Source organism: Symphodus melops (assembly GCF_947650265.1).
Source record: "Symphodus melops genome assembly, chromosome: 10".
NCBI lineage: Eukaryota > Metazoa > Chordata > Actinopteri > Labriformes > Labridae > Symphodus > Symphodus melops.
Genome location: NC_136700.1, coordinates 2,025,157 through 2,044,859, shown reverse-complemented (window position 1 = coordinate 2,044,859; position 19,703 = coordinate 2,025,157). Strand labels below are relative to the sequence as shown.

At 42.2% G+C, this 19,703-nt stretch overlaps 1 protein-coding gene across 1 annotated transcript; it reads right to left on the bottom strand.

Annotated features, from left to right (window-relative positions):
* Positions 1 to 19: 19 nt before the first annotated feature.
* Positions 20 to 7,456, bottom strand: LOC306830105 (transient receptor potential cation channel subfamily V member 1-like). The gene is made up of 15 exons (XM_079353360.1): positions 6,340 to 7,456; positions 5,857 to 6,011; positions 5,439 to 5,591; positions 4,640 to 4,777; positions 4,230 to 4,534; positions 3,942 to 4,118; positions 3,203 to 3,358; positions 3,004 to 3,099; positions 2,831 to 2,901; positions 2,587 to 2,752; positions 1,948 to 2,014; positions 1,539 to 1,858; positions 1,158 to 1,282; positions 607 to 713; positions 20 to 516 (listed from the first exon to the last, which is right to left on the bottom strand). The coding sequence occupies exons 1-15, from the start codon at positions 6,477 to 6,479 to the stop codon at positions 440 to 442; spliced, it is 2,253 nt and encodes a 750-aa protein (XP_079209486.1). The 5' UTR covers positions 6,480 to 7,456; the 3' UTR covers positions 20 to 439.
* Between the last annotated feature and the right edge of the window lie 12,247 nt (positions 7,457 to 19,703).

Sequence of the window (19,703 nt, the reverse complement as noted above, 5' to 3'; positions counted from 1 at the left end):
CTTTTTTTTTTTTTTTTTTTTTAATGTTCAGTTTTAATAAATAAATCATTCAATTCACCACTTAGTCAACAAGTATGCTCTAAAGGTTTATACACAAAAAGGACAATTTAAAACGGGGCAATTGGGAAATGTTGAAGAATAAATCTCGGCAGCAGGTGGGTAAACCTTTTCAAGGTTTGTTAAAGATTAAATCATGAAGATACGTCACTGCAGCCATGCACAGAATAAATGGTGTGGTATCAAAGGTGCAAAATATTTTCTATTCCTGCATGAAAACTATCAAACGTTCAGATTATTAACCGGTTAAATGCTGTGATGCATTTGCCAAGGGGACTGCAGATGCTAACTCTGGTGCGATGCATCAAATGGTTACAGTTATGTTTTAATTGCACATGCTCTCCTGGAAATAAAGTTGAATTTGATTTGATTTGAATTTAATTTAGGGAATGCTGGAATCCGGTGGTGGGTGCCGTCTTGCACGAATCCTCTCCAGTGGATTTAGTTTCCAACGTCTCCCTGGAAGATACAACTTATTTTAGTAACATTTTAGATAAATATTTAAAAAAAAAAAAACAGGAAAAAAAGTGTGTGGTCTTGTTGCCATACTTGGAGTTTCACTGTAAAGCTCGGGCCTCATCAGGTGATCCACAGGGTCTTCCTCCCGGATGTCTCCAAGATCTGACGTCCATTGTTTCCAATTCATTTCCTCCACTCTAAAGAGGGAAAGGCAATCCATCATTATTCTTAAGTGACCATATCTTCATATACAGAAATTACATTTAATTGAATTACATTTAATAATATCACATGTAGACCGTACATGTGATAAGATGATAAAACAACCTGGGGAAGTGAGGATTTAATGATCTTTGTAATTAACATCAGCATCACTAACTACAGAGTTCAGAACATCCTGCATAAATTATGCAAGGGGACCTTCATGGTTTCAATGGATCAACAGCTGAAGACAAAAGTCAAACAACAATGCCGGTGCAAGGAGTGGTTGAAACCAATCTTTTAAATGATCAGTCACCCTTTAGCATTCGCAGAGGACAGGACTTTAGTGCAAAGAATGATGTAGGTCCGTTTTTCAGGCTTTGGACTCGAGACATTAGAAATGGTAAATTTGTGGTGATAAAAAGTTAATTGATGTTTACCTGAAAAATCTTTGACTTTTCCCCTCCTGGCGTTCCAAACACACCATGTTCGACACCCCGGAGTACACTTTCCTCTTAAGGAAACTCGGCAGAGTCCTCTCCATGTCCAATATTGTAACAGCTCTCTGAGGATGTGCAGCAGGACATTTAATGGTTAGCAAGACAGTCCGGTTAAATTCAAATAACATTTCTAACGTTTATTACATTTGATTCTGTTTGCACACTAAAGACAAAGTTAAAATCATGCTGTCTTTTGACTTAAGGCTGATGTGTATTATCACTAAACATCAGTTGTAGGAATTAACATTCATTCCTTAAAACAAGCCAATCCTGGATGTGTCCGATTGTGTGTAATAAGAATCTGTTCAGACAGCTTCCCACCTGCAGGTTCCAGATGTCTTCGCTGTCTTTGGAGATGCTTTCCACTGTGCTGCCCATCAAGGCTATCAGCATGTTGAGCAGCAGGATGTAGGTGAGAACTATGTACAAGATGAGCAGGATGTAGAAAACTTCCTTGTACTGAACCCGGTCAGTGAACCCCAGATCACCCATACCGATAGTGAACTTGAACATTTCCAGGATTGTGAAACGGATGTTGTTGTAACATGGTTTCTTGCATCGCACTGGCTTGACCTTTCCTTTTGTCAGGGTGCTATTGAATTTATTTCTTTGAGGGGGTTCCTCGTGAAGAGCAACAATAGCTGTGAATAAAAACATCAAAAGTCAAGAAGCCTGTTACTGGGAAAACATCGACAGTCTTTATGGTATTTAGAGTCCAAGAAAGTCTTACCAGCAGAAAATCCCAAAAGCAAGACGCTATAGACACAAAGAAAGTGAAACAGGTCGACCATGATCATCTGAAATGAGAAACAAAAAAAACCCAATTCATAACGAGGTATTCCACTCAAAAGACTTTTTGCTAATTAACAGCCCGTCGCAACAGCACGAAACACGAGCTACCACAGCTTCCCATTAAAGTGTCCTAACTGTGACAGGATGTCCTAACTTCTTCCCCGGCGCTTGCATAAACGGACGGACACAGAATGAAGTGGCTTTTCTTACTCAACAGAACTTGTTAGCTTGTCGTATAAAAGGGGAGGTGACGGGTTCATAAATAGTCTCTACATCAGTGATTGAAATGTGCTTTGACTCTCGTCAACAGCACCAGAGAAAACTTATTTTCGGCTCACCACAAGCTGTTTATTAATGAGCCTCAGTGTTGGGATTTGAGTCAACAGGTCCTCAATACAAAGCAACATACTTTGCTTTTGTATTGAAGGTGTAAAAAACTGGAGAATGAAATTCACAGAGCAAAAAAAACAAATTTAATGGATGCAGTTTGGACAGCCAGCATGCGATCATGCACGATGCGACCTGATATAACAATGCTTGTGTGCTGTTAGGACACGGTGTGAAACACAGTTCTTACTCTTTGCATCATGACGCTGTACATCCCCATTTGTTTAGAGCCTCTTAAGTAGTGAAGAATGTTGATCCAGGCAAAAGCAAGCGAGAGCACAAGGATGCCAACGTACTCTTTCCTCCCACAGAAGTACAGAACTGTGCATATCAAAAGGAGCGATGCCTGCAGGAAACTAAACAAAAGGCATAAATAATGAGAAGGCATACATTCACATCAGTTTGGGCTTTTAAGGTCTCACGGTGATACCTACAACATAATGTCACTGAACCCGTCCATGTACAGAGCTCTTAATCTTGGAGGTTTCCTGATGAACATGGTGATCTGTTAATTTAGAAGTCACAATGAAAGAAAGAAATAGCTTTGCATAAATTCAAATTCTCTTTTTTTTTGGTGAATTATTGGAGCAGATGACGTCTTTCTCACCGCTTTGTAGAAAAACCAAACAGCTCCAAGCACGCAGATGATCTCGCCAACGCATCGCAGGGAGTCAACTGTGACATTTTCAACAGGAAACGGCGGCTGTAGATCAAAAAGTTTGATCCATGCTTAGACTTAAAAAAAATAAAATAATGTTTGTCCCGTTTTGACTAAGTTGTTGGTGTTGTTGTTTTTTTTGGATTACCTTTCCTTTCTTTCTGTAGAAGGCCACAGCGGTGAAGATGAACACGTATATCAGATAAACCAAGAAATTCATCAAGAACATCTTGGAAGCAAACCTGTCCCACTTGTCCTGGAGAAGGCTGCGTAGAGGCTCGATCTGTAGCATCTCAGGTCGATTCTGCGATGGGGTTTTTAAAAAAAAAATAATGTACACATTAAAAAAAACACTTTAACTGCAATCACAGATCATTGTAAACAGTGTCATTGCATCATACAGGGCAATGAAGGACTATTTGGGAAGCGTCAGTATACGTCTGCAAATGACCCTTTCTCTGACACCGCTCTTCACTTTCATCAACCTGCTCTAAGCGTAAACGCGTAGACTGGACTATATCATTCTTTAGTCTCAAGTTTGAAGAGTGCCATCTTCGCTTTTTGAACCATAACTATGTTTATATTTATACGAGAGGATGCCCATTGTTTCATATCTAACCTGGTTAACAGGTCACAGGTCATCACTGGTCTCAGATTGTCTCTCGCAGGCAGTCATGACCTTAAGCAGACTCTTTAAGGGTCGATTTATTTATTCATTTATTTTTTTTAAATAAATAAATCACTGTAAAATAATAAATGCTGTATGAAAGGATACATAAAAGTAGTGATTTCAACTTCTTAAAAAAAATAATAAAAAACAAACACTAGCACTCTGTCAGTCATTCAAGTCAAATTCATATTATTGAATATAAAAATAGATTTCCAACCGGAACATCACTTCCAAAGATGAGTATCTCCAACACAGAGCGGTCTTCATCGGTCTCAATGGACTTCATGTCATAAAGGGAGGAGCGAACGGGTCCGTAGACCCATTCTGTAAACTTCCTGGACAGCGGCCTCGTCTCTTTATCCATAAATTCCCGGTGTAACATGTGCTCAAACAGCTGGTCGTGAAGAGAGAAGGAAAGTGTGTTATTCTTACGTGACAATATGCAGCATGTTCCAAGAGTATCTGAAAAATGCACAAAAACACATATGAACGAAAATGGACCAACCCCGATCTTGCCTAGCTTCGCAGCTAACTTCAGAGGCGTAAACCCCCGGTCATTTTCAATCTCTTCCAGCTGGACTTTAGATTTTTTCTCAAGTTTGCTGTGATGGATAAGAATGTGGTCATAAATCATTGAGATCATATCCGTGCTTTCTGTCGTATTATCTGCTATGACCACCAAGGTGTGAAACACAGTGTTTCCCTGCGAGTCTTTTTCAGTCAAGTCCGCTCTTCTGTGAGGATTTTCCATGAGGAAGGTCACAATATCGGGCTGGTTGGTACAAGCAGCCAGTGACAAGGGAAGCTCACCTATTGGAAAAGTACAGAATTAAGAGATAATACAGAACTATAAACAACAAACTACATGGATTAAAAAAAGTATCATCGTGGAAGTTTTACGCTGTTATGACCCACCAAAATAAAAGCCTAGTCCTGCACTTCGCTGGAAGAAGTTCCCGTTGGCTTTTGCCTCGACATCAGCTCCTTTCTCCACCAGCAGTTTCACGTGGTCAAAGCTCCTTCTCTCAATCGCAATGTGCAACGCTGTCTGACCTGTGGCGTGATTTGTAAAAACAAAGAAAGTTGTTGTGTTGTTACCCATTGGTTTGTCAAATGCAGTCTGAAGCCTGGAGTTTGGGAAGTGGCTTTTGGTCCGGTTTCTTTTCTTTTTTTTCACAGCCAGAGGATAACTCATTTGGATGAGAGGTCATATTGGAGTGAAGCTAAGGGGTTAGCAAACACTAAGTAATCAAAGCTCAGTCATTCAGGCTTTTCATCAGTAGTTATTGCCCTTGAACACCAGCATTAAACCAAACAAACTGCTGTTTTGCAAAACCTTTGCTCTTCTGAAGCCTCCTCAAGCGACACACCTACAACTCCGTTTGACTTACGTTCACACCGAGGAGTTATGAATTAAAACGCACCATCATTAAGCTCAATCTGTGTCCTACATTGTTGTGTTAGCATGCTAATGTTATCAGACTTTGTTTAACTCATATAGCACATAAATTGACACAGAATGACTGATCTAAAGACACTAATGTGAAGTCCAAATAAGCAGTGGGTAAATTGCTCTAAATACAATGCCGTCCCGCCCATGTAAAAGTGATGTAAACCAGCAAAAGGACTTTACACGTTGCAGAACATCAAATATTTCTTCAGGATCTAAAAAATTAATTCACAACAAAAACAAAACAAATTGAGTTTCACTTACCTTTGTAGCAAGGATCTCTGTAAGGTGCATTTATTAAGTTTTCCAAATCTCCAGTTTTCTCTGCGATGTCCAGGAGAACTTCAATGGTGTCATTTTTGCCATCTTTCAGATTCAGCAGAGCTTTCATTAGAGCAGTTTTCCCGTTTGTTTCATCTGAAAGTTCCAGAAAAATGACAAAAAGTTGCATTATACAGATCAGGAGATTTTATTTAATATATCGGAGTTCTGTAAACCAGTACTAGACTAGCCCCCCTTTTCCACATTGCAGGAGTCCCAGCTTTAAAGAAGGCTCGCCGAGTCGCCTTTTCTAAACAAACTTTGTATGAATCAAGCAGTGTTGCTCTCAAACAAGTACAAACACTGTTGTAATATGTCATCTTGACATGAGCAAATACAACAGGACATTGTGGATACTTGCCAATGAATTCTGGGCTTGTAAGTTGCTTGTTGTTATCTCTCAGGTAGTTGAGCAGGCCGTGAAGTTGAATTGCATTGCCCTGGGATACGGCTTCAAAGACTCTCTCTCTGCTGAATTCTTTACTTTGAATGCCGTCGACATTGTTACTACATTCACTGAAATGTAGGAAAGCACACAGTACATACAATGAATTACTAGCTCAAGATGTTTCACTACTACTACTTCATTCATTAATATTGAATGTCCATTAATATTTAACATTTAACACACACAATACAGTGTCAAGAACATTTGTAACACGAGTCTCTTTTGAAAAAGGTCCAGACCAGCTTGGGAACTTAATAGGGCTTCAAGCTTGCTGAAACTTATTTACCTGAAATCGGCCACCATGTCACCTGATCATTCATCATTAAATCAATAAAAGATCACTTAAAAAAACCCGAGTGAAATCACGCTGCAGATCTCCGTCTCTTAACTGCTTACCCGGACATCAAAATGTTGGTATCCATGGGTGCGTGAGCAATCTCTGGGCTGTCTCTACCAAGAAGCCAATCTAGGCCAACTTCTTCTTCCTCTTCTTCGCTCCATTTTCGATCCACTTTGTCCGGCGGCAGTCCAGCCATATTTTTTTGTTGAAGTAAAAAGCAAACCTTGATAATGTGTCAACACTGGGTTTCCGTCCACATGAAGCTTTACAACTGTGATGAGCTACAGCCGTGGAGGTGTAGAGTTTCAACAGTTGGTTACAGCACTGTACTGTAAATGCCGTTCGTTAGATTGGTAATGACTCCTCCCTTCGCCCTGAGGGCAGGTCTCTCTGCCTAACTGCATTTTCCAGTTTTTGAAACAATACGTGGTATGTTTGAGGACACACCTGCTGAATGTGATCATACTTTCTCACATCCTCTTAATGATGCTGGTGTTTGGATTGGTTTAATAAATCTGTTCACAATAAGTTTGTTCTTCTACAGTTAAAGCCATGTATTGAATGGCTTGAATTTCCCCTCGGGATCAATAAAGTATCTATCTATCTATCTATATGAAGCTTAGCGAAAGTTCAGTAAGGAAGACTTTAAGTGATCCACAATCAGGTTTCTCAGTCACCCTTTTCACGCTCTCTCATTTTCGCTGTCATTCTCGAGCTGTCAGTTTGGGCCGTCCGCAGGTTAATCAGCTGTTCTGTCACCGGACCTCATCTAACCAATGGCGCAGCGTTCCTCCTTCGTTGTCGGCCTATCATCGTTCAGCTCTCCTTTTAAATACGATCCTTTTTCTTCCCTAGTTCTTTCAAGCTGGCTTCGTGCGCCCCTCCACCTCCCCATCACCGCCATCTTCAGAAGCAGAGTCAACTCCAATCAATTCTTCTCCAACTCGGTCTCATCAAATCATCAGTCCTCCACCACCAGGGTCTGGACTCCATGGGGGGGGGGGGGATCTATCCTAATGACGAGCAGGACTTCATCACTAAATCGCATCTTCCACCCCGTAGAGTCCAAGCGCCAAAACATTCAGTCAAATCTCATTCTGTCAATCACTTTTTCACTGTAATAAATTCATTCTTAATATCACCCGTCTCTCCTGATTGAAGTATGATTAACTGATATGTCAACATCAGCATTAAATGCTAACTGATGGTATATCTTCATTTTCCACACAGCAAAAACACTAAGAAAAATGAAACGGGGACACCACATATACAGCCTTGATCAAGAAAACAACAGGAGAAGAAATAAGGAATTCTCTGGTTTCACTTTGGGTGATGATAGAAGCACCTAGCCAACGAAACAACTGTTTCTGGAGTACTTTTGTTTTCATTAACCTGTAAACAGTCACATGTTTCACCATGCTATCTGAGCTACTTACCTCAATGCATTTTACACATCCCTAAGCACATCATTCCAACTAAATGAATAATATCAGTGTTAATTTTCAACAGGTAGAGGGGGGTGCACCGTTCCTGGAGGTACTGCAATACCAGGTCGATGCGTGGAGTGGACGGAGCAAGCCCCTATTCCATCTCCCAGTTCCAAAAATCAATTTAATATATGGTCCCCGGGTAGGGGACGTATCAGATATTAAACTGATAAGAACAGATACTACACTTGATCTTAGCCAAAAGGCCGAGAAGCGATAACATGAATATGTCAGAGGCAAGGAACTGATTCCCCGCACTCTCAGTCTCACTGATGGTTCAGTCTTTGTTCTCTCCATTTTCATCTCTTAAGACTCCGACTGCTGCCACCTACTGCTCTGGAGTGTAAACACCACCGCTTGTTTAATCATAAAACCCACATTCAGAGTGTGATTTCCTCCCTGTAGATTGTCAGTATTAAACAGACTGGGAAACAAATGAGTGTTTCTTTTTAGGGGGAACCCACCTAATCTGACAACATATAATACATAGTGGTTCATTTAAAAACTAGACTACAATGACCAGGGACAACAACTAACCGTTTGGCTTTCCTCCCCCTGGCAGGGGGACCAAACATGTACCAGCTTCAAGGTTTTAGATACAGGCTCCATTTTTTCTTCTTCCAGAAAGTAATTAAATACTTTGACTTAAGTAGTGTATTCAAAATGGCAGCAATCTTTCCATTGTTTTTGTTTTGGGTGGGGAGGGGGGCCCTTTTTGTGCCTTGACTGGAGAGATAGGTCAATGGATAAAGTTTGAAACAAGCGCGAGAGAGAGAGAATAATATAGGAGACATTAGTTGGATTCCAAGTCAGGCCACTCGCCTCATGAACTACAACATCAGTGCATGTGATGTGCAAACTGGAGCATCACTTTCAGTCACCCAAACATATACTGTGGAAAATAATGCAGCGTTATCTGTTTTCCAGTGTTTTGCAAACAAAACAGCTCCTCAACCTCTCCAGGATGAATAACACCCACAGAAGTGAAGAATTAATAGTTTCTTAAACATGAAATCAGGGGAGAGCGCGAACGCAGTCCCCCACTACCACAAATTATGCAGTCGAGATTCCCACATTTGGGGAATTCGCACGGGTCAGCCCAAACCGAAGTGCAATGGTTAGGCCTCGCCATGGGTGAACCACCTTCTTGATCATGGTATCTCCCCTGCCAGGTAAGTATGAGTTGTACACGTCGGAGCAGGAGGAGTCACTCACAGAGATACCGCTCTGACTGATGGTGGGGAACTCTAGAAAAACCCAAATCAGGGGCAACAAGGTTGCAAAATCCTGAGTACAGAGGCGAGCAAAGGTTTTATATTTGACTAAAACGAACCCAGGCTGCAAATTTCGTCATGCATTGCTGCAAATCTCTACCAAAAATGTACCTAAGAAGTTCGATATGTTTTACCTAAACCCAATGACAAGCAGCCTGCTTGTCAAAAAGCTGAATTAAACTGCAATAACAAAAGATTCTCGATCAAATGTTAAAAAATCAAACAGGAATAATAACAGCACATCTCCATTGTTCTCTCGCTCACATTCAGCCACTTCTTGGTTCTTTGCTTTAGTGGGTCTCATGTGAGTCTCCTAAACCTAAACTGCTGCCACCTACTGCTCTGGAGTGTGAACAACACTGGTACGGTATACATTTTAGGACATCCTCAGGTCTCAGACGAAGGTGTCAGACCTCAGACGAAAAAGCATCAGTTCTCAGGAAAACCTCCGTCGGGTGTCAGACCTCAGACTAAACGGCCTCAGATGAAACTGTCTGAGGCCGTTTAGTCACCCCCCCCCCCCCCCCCCCCGAATTTAAAAATAAATAATAAATATGTGTGAGGCCGTTTAGTCTGAGACAGTTTCATCTGAGGTCTGACACAAGACGGAGGTTTTCCTGAGAACCGATGCTTTTTCGTCTGAGGTCTGACACCTTCGTCTGAGACCTGAGGATGTCCTAAAATGTTTGCCGTACACTGGCTTTAAAATAAGGATTATATATTGCTTTTGAAGCGTGTAAGTAAATACATTTCATAAAGCTTCACATTAAATAAACATGTAAAACCAACATTAAAGTATGATTAACTGATGTGTCAACATCAGCATTAAATGCCAACTGATAGTATACCTTCATTTTTCACAGCAAAAAAAAGAAAATAGAGAAATGAAACAGTCAGCATATACAGCCTTTATCAGGAAAACAAAAGAAATAAGGAATTCTGTGGTTTCACTTCGGGTGATAATAGTAGCGACTAACAGATGAATCTATTTTTGGAAAACTTTTGTTTTCATTAAATCTGAAAACAGTCACATGTTTAACCATACTATCTGAGCTACTTCAATGCATTTTACACATCCCTAAGCACATCATTCTAACTAAAGGAAAAACATCAATGATAATTTTCATAACAGAGAGAGGGGGGTGCACCGTTCCTGGAGGTACTGCAATACCAGGTCGATGCGTGGAGTGGACGGAGCAAGCCCCTATTCCATCTCCCAGTTCCAAAAATCAATTTAATATATGGTCCCCGGGTAGGGGACGTATCAGATATTAAACTGATAAGAACAGATACTACACTTGATCTTAGCCAAAAGGCCGAGAAGCGATAACATGAATATGTCAGAGGCAAAGAAGTCATTCCCCGCACTGTCTGTATCACTGATGGTTTAGTCTGAATCACAAACACCAAAACAGTTCGATGACACAGGAATGAAGTTTACTACATGCAGTGAAAAGGGAGAGGAGAGAAAATAACAGCACGTTGTGTTATTTTATAAAACTGAGGTTTGTGTGTGAAGTTACGCAGCACTTCCGGGTCATGTGACTCTTACAGTCCAATAAGGCAGGACTTTGTGAAAATCTCACCAATTATACCTCAGAAAGTTGTCTAAAAATGACAAGCAGCACAGCTGTATGCTCCAATGAGCTTGAAACAAAATCATTGAGCCACATTTAAGATAAGTCTTTGTCCACATAATGGTTCTTTGTTCACTCCATGTGGGTCTCTGAGACTCTCACTGCTGCCCCCTACTGCTCTGGAGTGTAAACACCACCTTATGGAAGAACACACTCAAGAGCGTGCTTTCCTTTCTTTAGAGCATGGTCACACTCAAGCATGATTGCTGCCCCCCCCCCCCCCGCTCCCGCTCCCGCTCCCGCTCCCGCTCCCGCTGTACCATTCCCTCACACAGGCCAGCATGGTCCACAACCACACTGCATCAGGACTGAGCCCCCATTCACATGCATTTCCAATTTCTAGCTTCCTGTGACTGTATTTATTACCTTTTTCCCAGGCGCATGTGTGCTACAGCAGCAGGTAACACATTCATGCACTTTACCCGATTTAACACAAACCGATGACAACAAATCTGATCTGAAACTGAATTAAATTCTGCTGTACTGATACATGCTCAGCATATTTCCTGATGAATATTAGAGTACCACAATACTTCCCAAAGCACATCAGCACAACCACCAGAACTGTATAAATTTAATCTTAACATGAAATCAGGGGAGAGCGCGAACGCAGTCCCCCACTACCACAAATTATGCAGTCGAGATTCCCACATTTGGGGAATTCGCATAGGTCAGCCCAACCGAAGTGCAATGGTCAGGCCTCGCCATGGGTGAACCACCTTCTTGATCATGGTGTCTCCCCTGCCAGGTAAGTATGAGTTGTACACGTCGGAGCAGGAGGAGTCACTCACAGAGATACCGCTCTAACTGATGGATGAGAGCTCCATAAAACCCCAAATCTGGGGCCATAAGGTCGCAAAATCCAGAGATATAAAACACAGGGGTAATAGCTTTGTACTGACGCTGACAAAGATTAAAAATAAATAAATCAAAGCTGCAATTCCCATGATGCACTGCTGCATATCTTTGCCACGAACTCACCCAAAGTTTTGCAAGTGGTATATATTTTTGCAAACCAAATGACAAACAGCCTATAAGCAGGATTAAATAATTAAATAATGAATCACACTGCAATAAAAAGTTGTTTGATCAAATGTTAAAATCATGAGGAAAAAAGAAAAACATCTTCTCTTTGTATCCCTCTCATATTACATCCACTTCCTAGTTCTTTGTTCACTCCATGCGGGCATTTTTTACATTATTGCTACTGCCCCCTGCTGGTCTGGAGTGTGAACAATACCGACGCAACCAAGTGGGTTTTAAGTGCAAGTAATACAACACAATCTATCACCTTTCACTAAAAAAGCAAAGCAACAGACTGACAGAATCAAGAGTTAATTACGTTACAGAAAAAACTGTTTGCTGCGACTTAAAATATGTAAGTCCTGAAATTCCCTCGGGATCAATAAAGTATCTATCTATCTATCTATCTATCTATCTATCTATCTATCTATCTATCTTTTTAGATTCTGTGTCAAAGCAAGCACAGCAATAAACCAGAGCATATGATGCTAAGTCAAAATAAACTAGTGAAAGTTAAACTTTGAATACTATCTAAATGTATTGATGTGGTTTTTTCCCAGATTAATTTAAAATGAATTTCCCTCGGGATCAATAAAGTATCTATCTATCTATCTATCTATCTATCTATCTATCTATCTATCTATCTATCTATCTATCTATCCATCTATCTATCTATAACAGAAGTCCCTGAGCTTTGTAATGCAGAACACACCATAAGGATAATGTAAAATGAAAGGAACATCTACAAAGATAAAAGATAAAATAACGATTTGTACGTTCAGTAAGAAGCAGAAGCCATACCTGTCGAGCTTCTTTTATCCAAATTCTTTGCAGCGTGCAAGATGTCAGGGGAACGTCGGAGACTCCAGTCCTTGTACTAGCCACGATCTGGATCTGTAACAAATGGTGCAAGATTAATTTATACAGTCAAATACTGTTAATAACAGGAGCTAGAAATAGGAATTTTCTGCAGTGATGCTTAGAGTGCTCACCAGAACCATCTTTTTTCCAAGACAAATGTTTTGTTATATTTACTTAGAGACGTCAGCTTTCTCCTTGACATGGTACCACTATCCTTCCCTTCCATATTGCACATAAACACAAAGACTATAGACCAGGATGACAACTCAGTGAAATAATATTAAATCTATCAATGGCAGTCACCTACATGCTGTTTCTCAAGTCATGAATCTCCTCCTTATCCATGGAGCCATGTCGATCCTCACCACCAGAATTCAGGGAGAGCACGCTGAAACCAGAGTGTAAAAGGACTTAAAATTAGGTTATTATTATTCAGTCAACACAATATGTTGAATTCTAAAGCTTCAACTTACTTATGTTACTTGTGCTTCTCAAAACATAACTGTTGCCGTTTACAGTGTAAGACTGGACTCTGGCGAGGATGCAGGTTGTATTTGCACCTTGCTGGAGAGGATGCTGAGCAGCTTTTTATAAAGCTGGAATAAAGTTTGAAGTCAGTATGCTGGTTGATTCAGCTGTGCAAAGTATGCAATGTAATGCTAGCTTCAACAGAAACATAAGGGCAACATTTTTGACCTGCCAGAAACGATGTACATGCGTTGCTCAAATAAATAGCGACCTTTAACACAGGCACTTTGAACGCAAGTGCTTGCGATTTTTTTCATGCTACGTGCTAAACTTCTGCTGACATGCGCTGATTTAGCACAAGAACAACCGCTAACAAGTCGACAACTTTTCTTGCTGTGCTTAGCCAAACCAGTCTGCCCAAATACCCCTGACAAATAACGTTAGCGTGTGTTGTTAGCTCATCAAGAGTGTGACGTTCTAATCTTCTGGTCGTTATATGATAATGTCATCTACCTGTCGAAATAGACTGAACGGGTTTAAGGTAAAACAACTAACTATGATGCAAAGATATAAGACAAAACTTGAGCCATAAATATTACTCACCAGTCCACAGCATAAACAGCTCAGTTGCAGCCTGCTGTTTCTTGTCGCTCTCTCCAACGTGTAAATGCCTGTCCAATATTTCTTCTGTTGCGGCTTCTTGCTCACGCTCTCTTGTTCTCTTAGCGTCATGTCTTTGTAGCAAACAGAGACTTCGCGTGGAACGACCGTGACTTCTAGTCTAAAGTTACAGTTTGTGGTTTTCAGGCGAGCGGGCATGGGAGAGATATCATTCTCACGATTGAGAACTATTGCACCTATTAGATAGACATTAACACGACCTATACAATAGATGTAAAAGTTATACAAAACATTGATACCACCATCCTGAGCACTGGGGCCCCGCAAGGCTGTGTGCTCAGCCCCCTGCTCTTCACGCTGCTGACCCACGACTGCACTCCATCCTTCAGCAGCAACCACATTGTGAAGTCTGCGGACGACACAACAGTGGTCGGTCTCATCTCCAACAACGATGAGACGCACTACAGGATGGAGGTGGGCCAACTGGCCACGTGGTGCAGAGACAACAACCTCTTCCTGAATACCGACAAGACCAAGGAGGTTGTTGTCGACTTCCGGAGGGCCCCCACTCCCAAACTCCCCCTGACCATCGACGGTGAGCAGCACCAAGTTCCTGGGGGTCCACATCAGTGAGGATCTCTCCTGGACAGCAAACACCACATCATTGGCCAAGAAGTCCCAGCAGCGCCTCGACTTCCTCCGTAAGCTGAAGAGAGCACGAGCACCCCCACCCATCATGTGCTCCTTCTACAGAGGCACCATCGAGAGCATCCTGACCCATCATGTGCTCCTTCTACAGAGGCACCATGGAGAGCATCCCGACCCATCATGTGCTCCTTCTACAGAGGCACCATCGAGAGCATCCTGACCCATCATGTGCTCCTTCTACAGAGGCACCATGGAGAGCATCCCGACCCATCATGTGCTCCTTCTACAGAGGCACCATCGAGAGCATCCTGACCAGCTGCATCACTGTGTGGATGGGGAGCTGCACTGCTGCCAACCGCAAGACCCTGCAGCGCACAGTGAAGGCGGCTGAACGGATCATCGGTGTCCCGCTCCCCTCTCTTCTGGACCTCTACGGCACCCGCCTCACCCGCAAAGCAACCCGCATTGTGAGTGACCCCACCCACCCCTCACACAGCCTCTTCAGCCTCCTGCCATCGGGGAGACGGTACCGCAGCCTGCGGGCCGTCTCTACCAGACTGAGAAACAGCTTCTTCCACCAAGCTGTCAGGAAGCTGAACTCTCTCCTCTCCCCTCCCTTCCCTCTGCCCCCATGAACACTGAACATTGGACCCTCCTCCTGTTTGAACATTGAAACAGAACCCTGGTCACTTACTGCACACTGCACACATGCACAAGTTTCACCTTTCTTATAATCTTGTTCTATACTCCATTTTATTTAACTTAGTACTTTTGCACATTTAGGCTTATTAATGTAAATATTATTTCTTTTTTTTACCTTGTTTTATTTGATTTACTGTACCTTTAATCTACATTGCACCGTGGGGAGGGGGGAAACTGTATGTCTGACATATTTTGGAATTGACAAATAAAGAACCTTGAACCTTGACAGACTACTACACCACCACAGCGCTCCGAGTTAACTACCTGAAAAGTAGAGACGCCAAAGTGCCCAATACAGGTAAAGAGTGCTTCGAATAGCCTTGTTGTTTAAATATATAAATAAACGTGCCTTGCCTCTTTATGCCCCAGGGCAGATAAAGGTTTTTAAAATGTAGTCATGTAAAAGATAAGCAGAGTTTTTTGTGTTGCTGCAGCTTCTTTTTCCTGCTCCTTGACAGTCTGCATAACGGAGCATCGAGCTGACACATAAGCAGACTGAACAACAGATTTGATTGGCCTAATACTGTTATAAGATCAATATTTTCCATTCAACATGAAATCAGGGGAGAGCGCGAACGCAGTCCCCCACTACCACAAATTATGCAGTCGAGATTCCCACATTTGGGGAATTCGCATAGGTCAGCCCAACCGAAGTGCAATGGTCAGGCCTCGCCATGGGTGAACCACCTTCTTGATCATGGTGTCTCCCCTGCCAGGTAAGTATGAGTTGTACACGTCGGAGCAGGAGAAGTCAATCACAGAGATACCACGCTGACTGATGGATGAGAGCTCCATAAAACCCCAAATCTGGGCCGTAAGGTTGTAAAATCCAGAGATATAAAACACAGGGGTGACAGCTTTGTACTGAGGCTGATTTCTTGCTTAATTTTAACAAATCAAGGCTGCAATTCCCATCATGCACTGCTGCATACCTATGCCAGAGACGTACCTAACAATCACAAGTGTTGCACATTTTACCAAACCAAATGACAAGCAGACTGTGAGTTGATTTAAATGATCAAAAGCTGAATCAAACTGCAGGAAAAAGTAGTTTGATCAAATGTTAAAATCAAGACGAAAGAACAAAAAACATGTTCTCTCTTTTCCTCTAGCTCACATTAGAGCCACTTCCTGTTTCTTTGTTCACGTGGGTCCCACTTACACGTCAGCTGCTGCCCCCTGCTGAGTTGGAGTGGGAACAACATCAGCTCAGCAAAAGACCCATTTAAAAATCACAAAGCAGCAATAATCTTTAACACTTCCTTTGATTTTTACTTGTTGATAAAAGCATTTTATAACCTTGGTTAAGAAATGTGTTAAATAAAATAATGCTTTATTTTGAAAAGCTATGCAATTTTCTACAATTCATTTAGCTTTTATCCAAAGCAACGTAAATCAGAGGGTAATTTCTTATTTTGCATCTGCTCCCTACATGCACTCCCTATTTACTGCTTCACTTTCGAGGCAAAAAAAAACAAATCTCTAATTAAATGTAAGCGTCCTAAAAAAAAAAAAAAAAAAAAAAAAAATCTCACTTCAACACAATGTGTAAGTGTTATAAATATCACAGGCTTTGATTAGACCCAGCACCACACTTCCCATTGAGTCAGAGAGAGAAGCATGACAGCATTTGTTCCTCATTAACACAAAGTACTACAGCAGCAACATTAGCCAGCAAATAAAGAGATTGATGAAGTTGGGTGGGTTCTATATTTTCATAACAGAGAGAGGGGGGTGCACCGTTCCTGGAGGTACTGCAATACCAGGTCGATGCGTGGAGTGGACGGAGCAAGCCCCTATTCCATCTCCCAGTTCCAAAAATCAATTTAATATATGGTCCCCGGGTAGGGGACGTATCAGATATTAAACTGATAAGAACAGATACTACACTTGATCTTAGCCAAAAGGCCGAGAAGCGATAACGTGAATATGTCAGAGGCAAGGAAATCATTCCCCGCACTCTCCGTCTCACTGATGGTTCAGTCTGAATCACAAACATCAAAACAGCTCGATGACACAGGAATGAAGTCTGCTACATGCAGTGAAAAGGGAGAGGAGAGAAAATATCAGCACGTTGTGTTATTTTATAAAACTGAGGTTTGTGTGTGAAGTTATGCAGCACTTCCGGGTCATGTGACTCTTACAGTCCAATAAGGCAGGACTTGTGAAATCTCACCAATTACCTCAGAAAGTTGTCTAAAAATGACAAGCAGCACAGCTGTGTGTTCCAATGAGCTTGAAACAAAATCATTGAGCCACATTTAAGAGAACTCTTTGGCCACATAATGGTTCTTTGTTCACTCCATGTGGGTCTCTGAGACTCTCACTGCTGCCCCCTACTGCTCTGGAGTGTAAACACCACCTTATGGAAGAACACACTCAACAGCGTGCTTGCCTTTCTTTAGAGCAGGGGTCGGCAACCTTTGTGACATGGAGTGCCAGTTTGAAATGTTCTTCTCATCTAGTGTGCCATTATCAAAAATAACGCAAAGTTAAATGACACAAAATACAAAATAATTTCCACTATACCTGGAATTTTATTCCATCCATATACAGCACATCTCAAAAACACAAACATAGTGCTCTGGGAAGAGAGGCCAAACCAAAACTGAGACCACAGTGCCTTGTCTTAAAACCTGCATCTGCTCAAGCTTAACAATAATAATAATAAAAAGTGCAACTGTATCTGTATCATAACAAAACAATAACATATCTGTATTCTTAACAAAATAGCCACATCAACATTTCAAAGACATGGACAAACAGCTACACATTTAAACTAAAACCAGTGTAGGCTGAGGCCACATCAAATGATCCCTGCTTAGCTTGGCTGAGCTCTGTGATCTGGGGCTTATAGTTGGTTAGGCTACTCTAGTTGCAAACATGTGAGAACACCCGCTAACAGAGATATGTTGACCCGAAGACTGACAGCAGTGCCACTGCAATGTCCCGGAGACAGCAACATTTCTCAGATGCACACGCCCGGATGTGGGCTCCGGTGATCTCGCACTAGTGTGGCTTCCAACAGTTTCCTCATGACCTCTGCACACTTGTGGTCACCCACAGTGTCGAGCTCTTCAGCTCAATCAGTTGCATTTCCATGTCCTCTACATCCATCCAGTCGACCAGAGTAGCGTCCAAATCATGTCCATCAAAGCTGTCGGGGGGGTCGCCGGTAGCGCAGCGGCAGTGCGCGCGATCCCACGTATTAAGGCTCAGTCCTCGCGCGCAGGCGGCCCGGGTTCGCGTCTGGCCTGTGGCCCATTTCCCCCATGTCTCTCCCCACTCTCTCCCCCTTTCCAGCTCTATCCGCTTTCCTCCCTCTCCAATAAAAGGCATAAAACGCCCCCCCCCCCCCCCCCAAAAAAAAAAAAAAAAAAAGCTGTCAGGCTTGATCAAGAAAGAGAACATTTGCCCGTAGCCTACCTTTTAAAATCCACAAATCGCGTTGTTAACTCAGCCTCCAGCTCACGCATGTAGCCTACGTGGTTATTTCAGCGGCTCTGGGAGGACAGCTCTCTCAGGTGTCGAAAGTAGCGGAAAGCGGATGTGGAAATGTCACCTGAGAATACTGCCAGCTTACCGACAAAAGCCGTCCATGTCTCAAACATGTCCAAAACAGTTTGTCCTGCACCTTGCAGTCTGAGATTGAGCCCGTTCAGTTGTCCCGTAATGTCCGCCAACAACATAAGTTTCACAATCCACCTCTCGTCCTCCAGTTTTTGATACTTACAAAACCAAACTCTTGTGTCCAGGAGGACAGGAATGCACTAGTTTTGGCCTTTTTAACAGCCGGTGTAGCCATTGTTGACAACATCACGTGCGGGGGTCTGCGGCAACAGCGCTGTGGCATAAGCTGTCACTCAAACCCATGAAATCAGGACACACAACGTGAGGAACACTGAGGTGCCAGCGTGCCAGTGTTTATTCCGCGGCGTGCCACCTGTGGCACGGGTGCCAAAGGTTGCCGACCCCTGCTTTAGAGCATGGTCACACTCAAGCATGATTGCTGCCCCCCCCCCGCTGTACTATTCCCTCACACAGGCCAGCATGGCCCACAACCACACTGCATCAGGACTGAGACCCCATTCACATGCATTTCCAATTTCTAGCTTCCTGTGACTGTATTTATTACCTTTACCCAGGTGCATATGTGTTACAGCAGCACTCTCTGCCTCACTAACAGTTTAATCTGAATCACAATCACCAAAACAGCGAGATGACACAGTAATAAAGATCTAAAAAAGAAAAAAAAGAAAAAATAAACATCTAAAAAAGAAAAGATAAAAAAAGGGGGAAGCTCGAGGTTTAATTAAACACAATCATGTATGTCAACTAAATAACAAACTTGGAAATAACCGACAAATTATGTAAGTTCTCTTTAAACGGAGAAAATACTGTAAACTTCTCTTCTCGACGAGCGACTGTCTGAGCTGCAGCGCCCTCCTGTGGACAACAGGGCGAACTGCACGCGGCAGCCTACTGCATTACGTCACTACTAGCTACTAGACAACCTCGTGCAGCTCAGCAGGCTTGGTGAAAATATCATAAAAGGCTAAAATATAAAGCTCGAATGAGTTACATTTCATAAATCAAAATAAACTCACATGTTGGGCCAAACTAAATTGTTAAAGAAGAAAATTAATTTGATAGGTAGGGATATTAAAAATTGCTGATGACTGTTTCATAAAGATGGTTA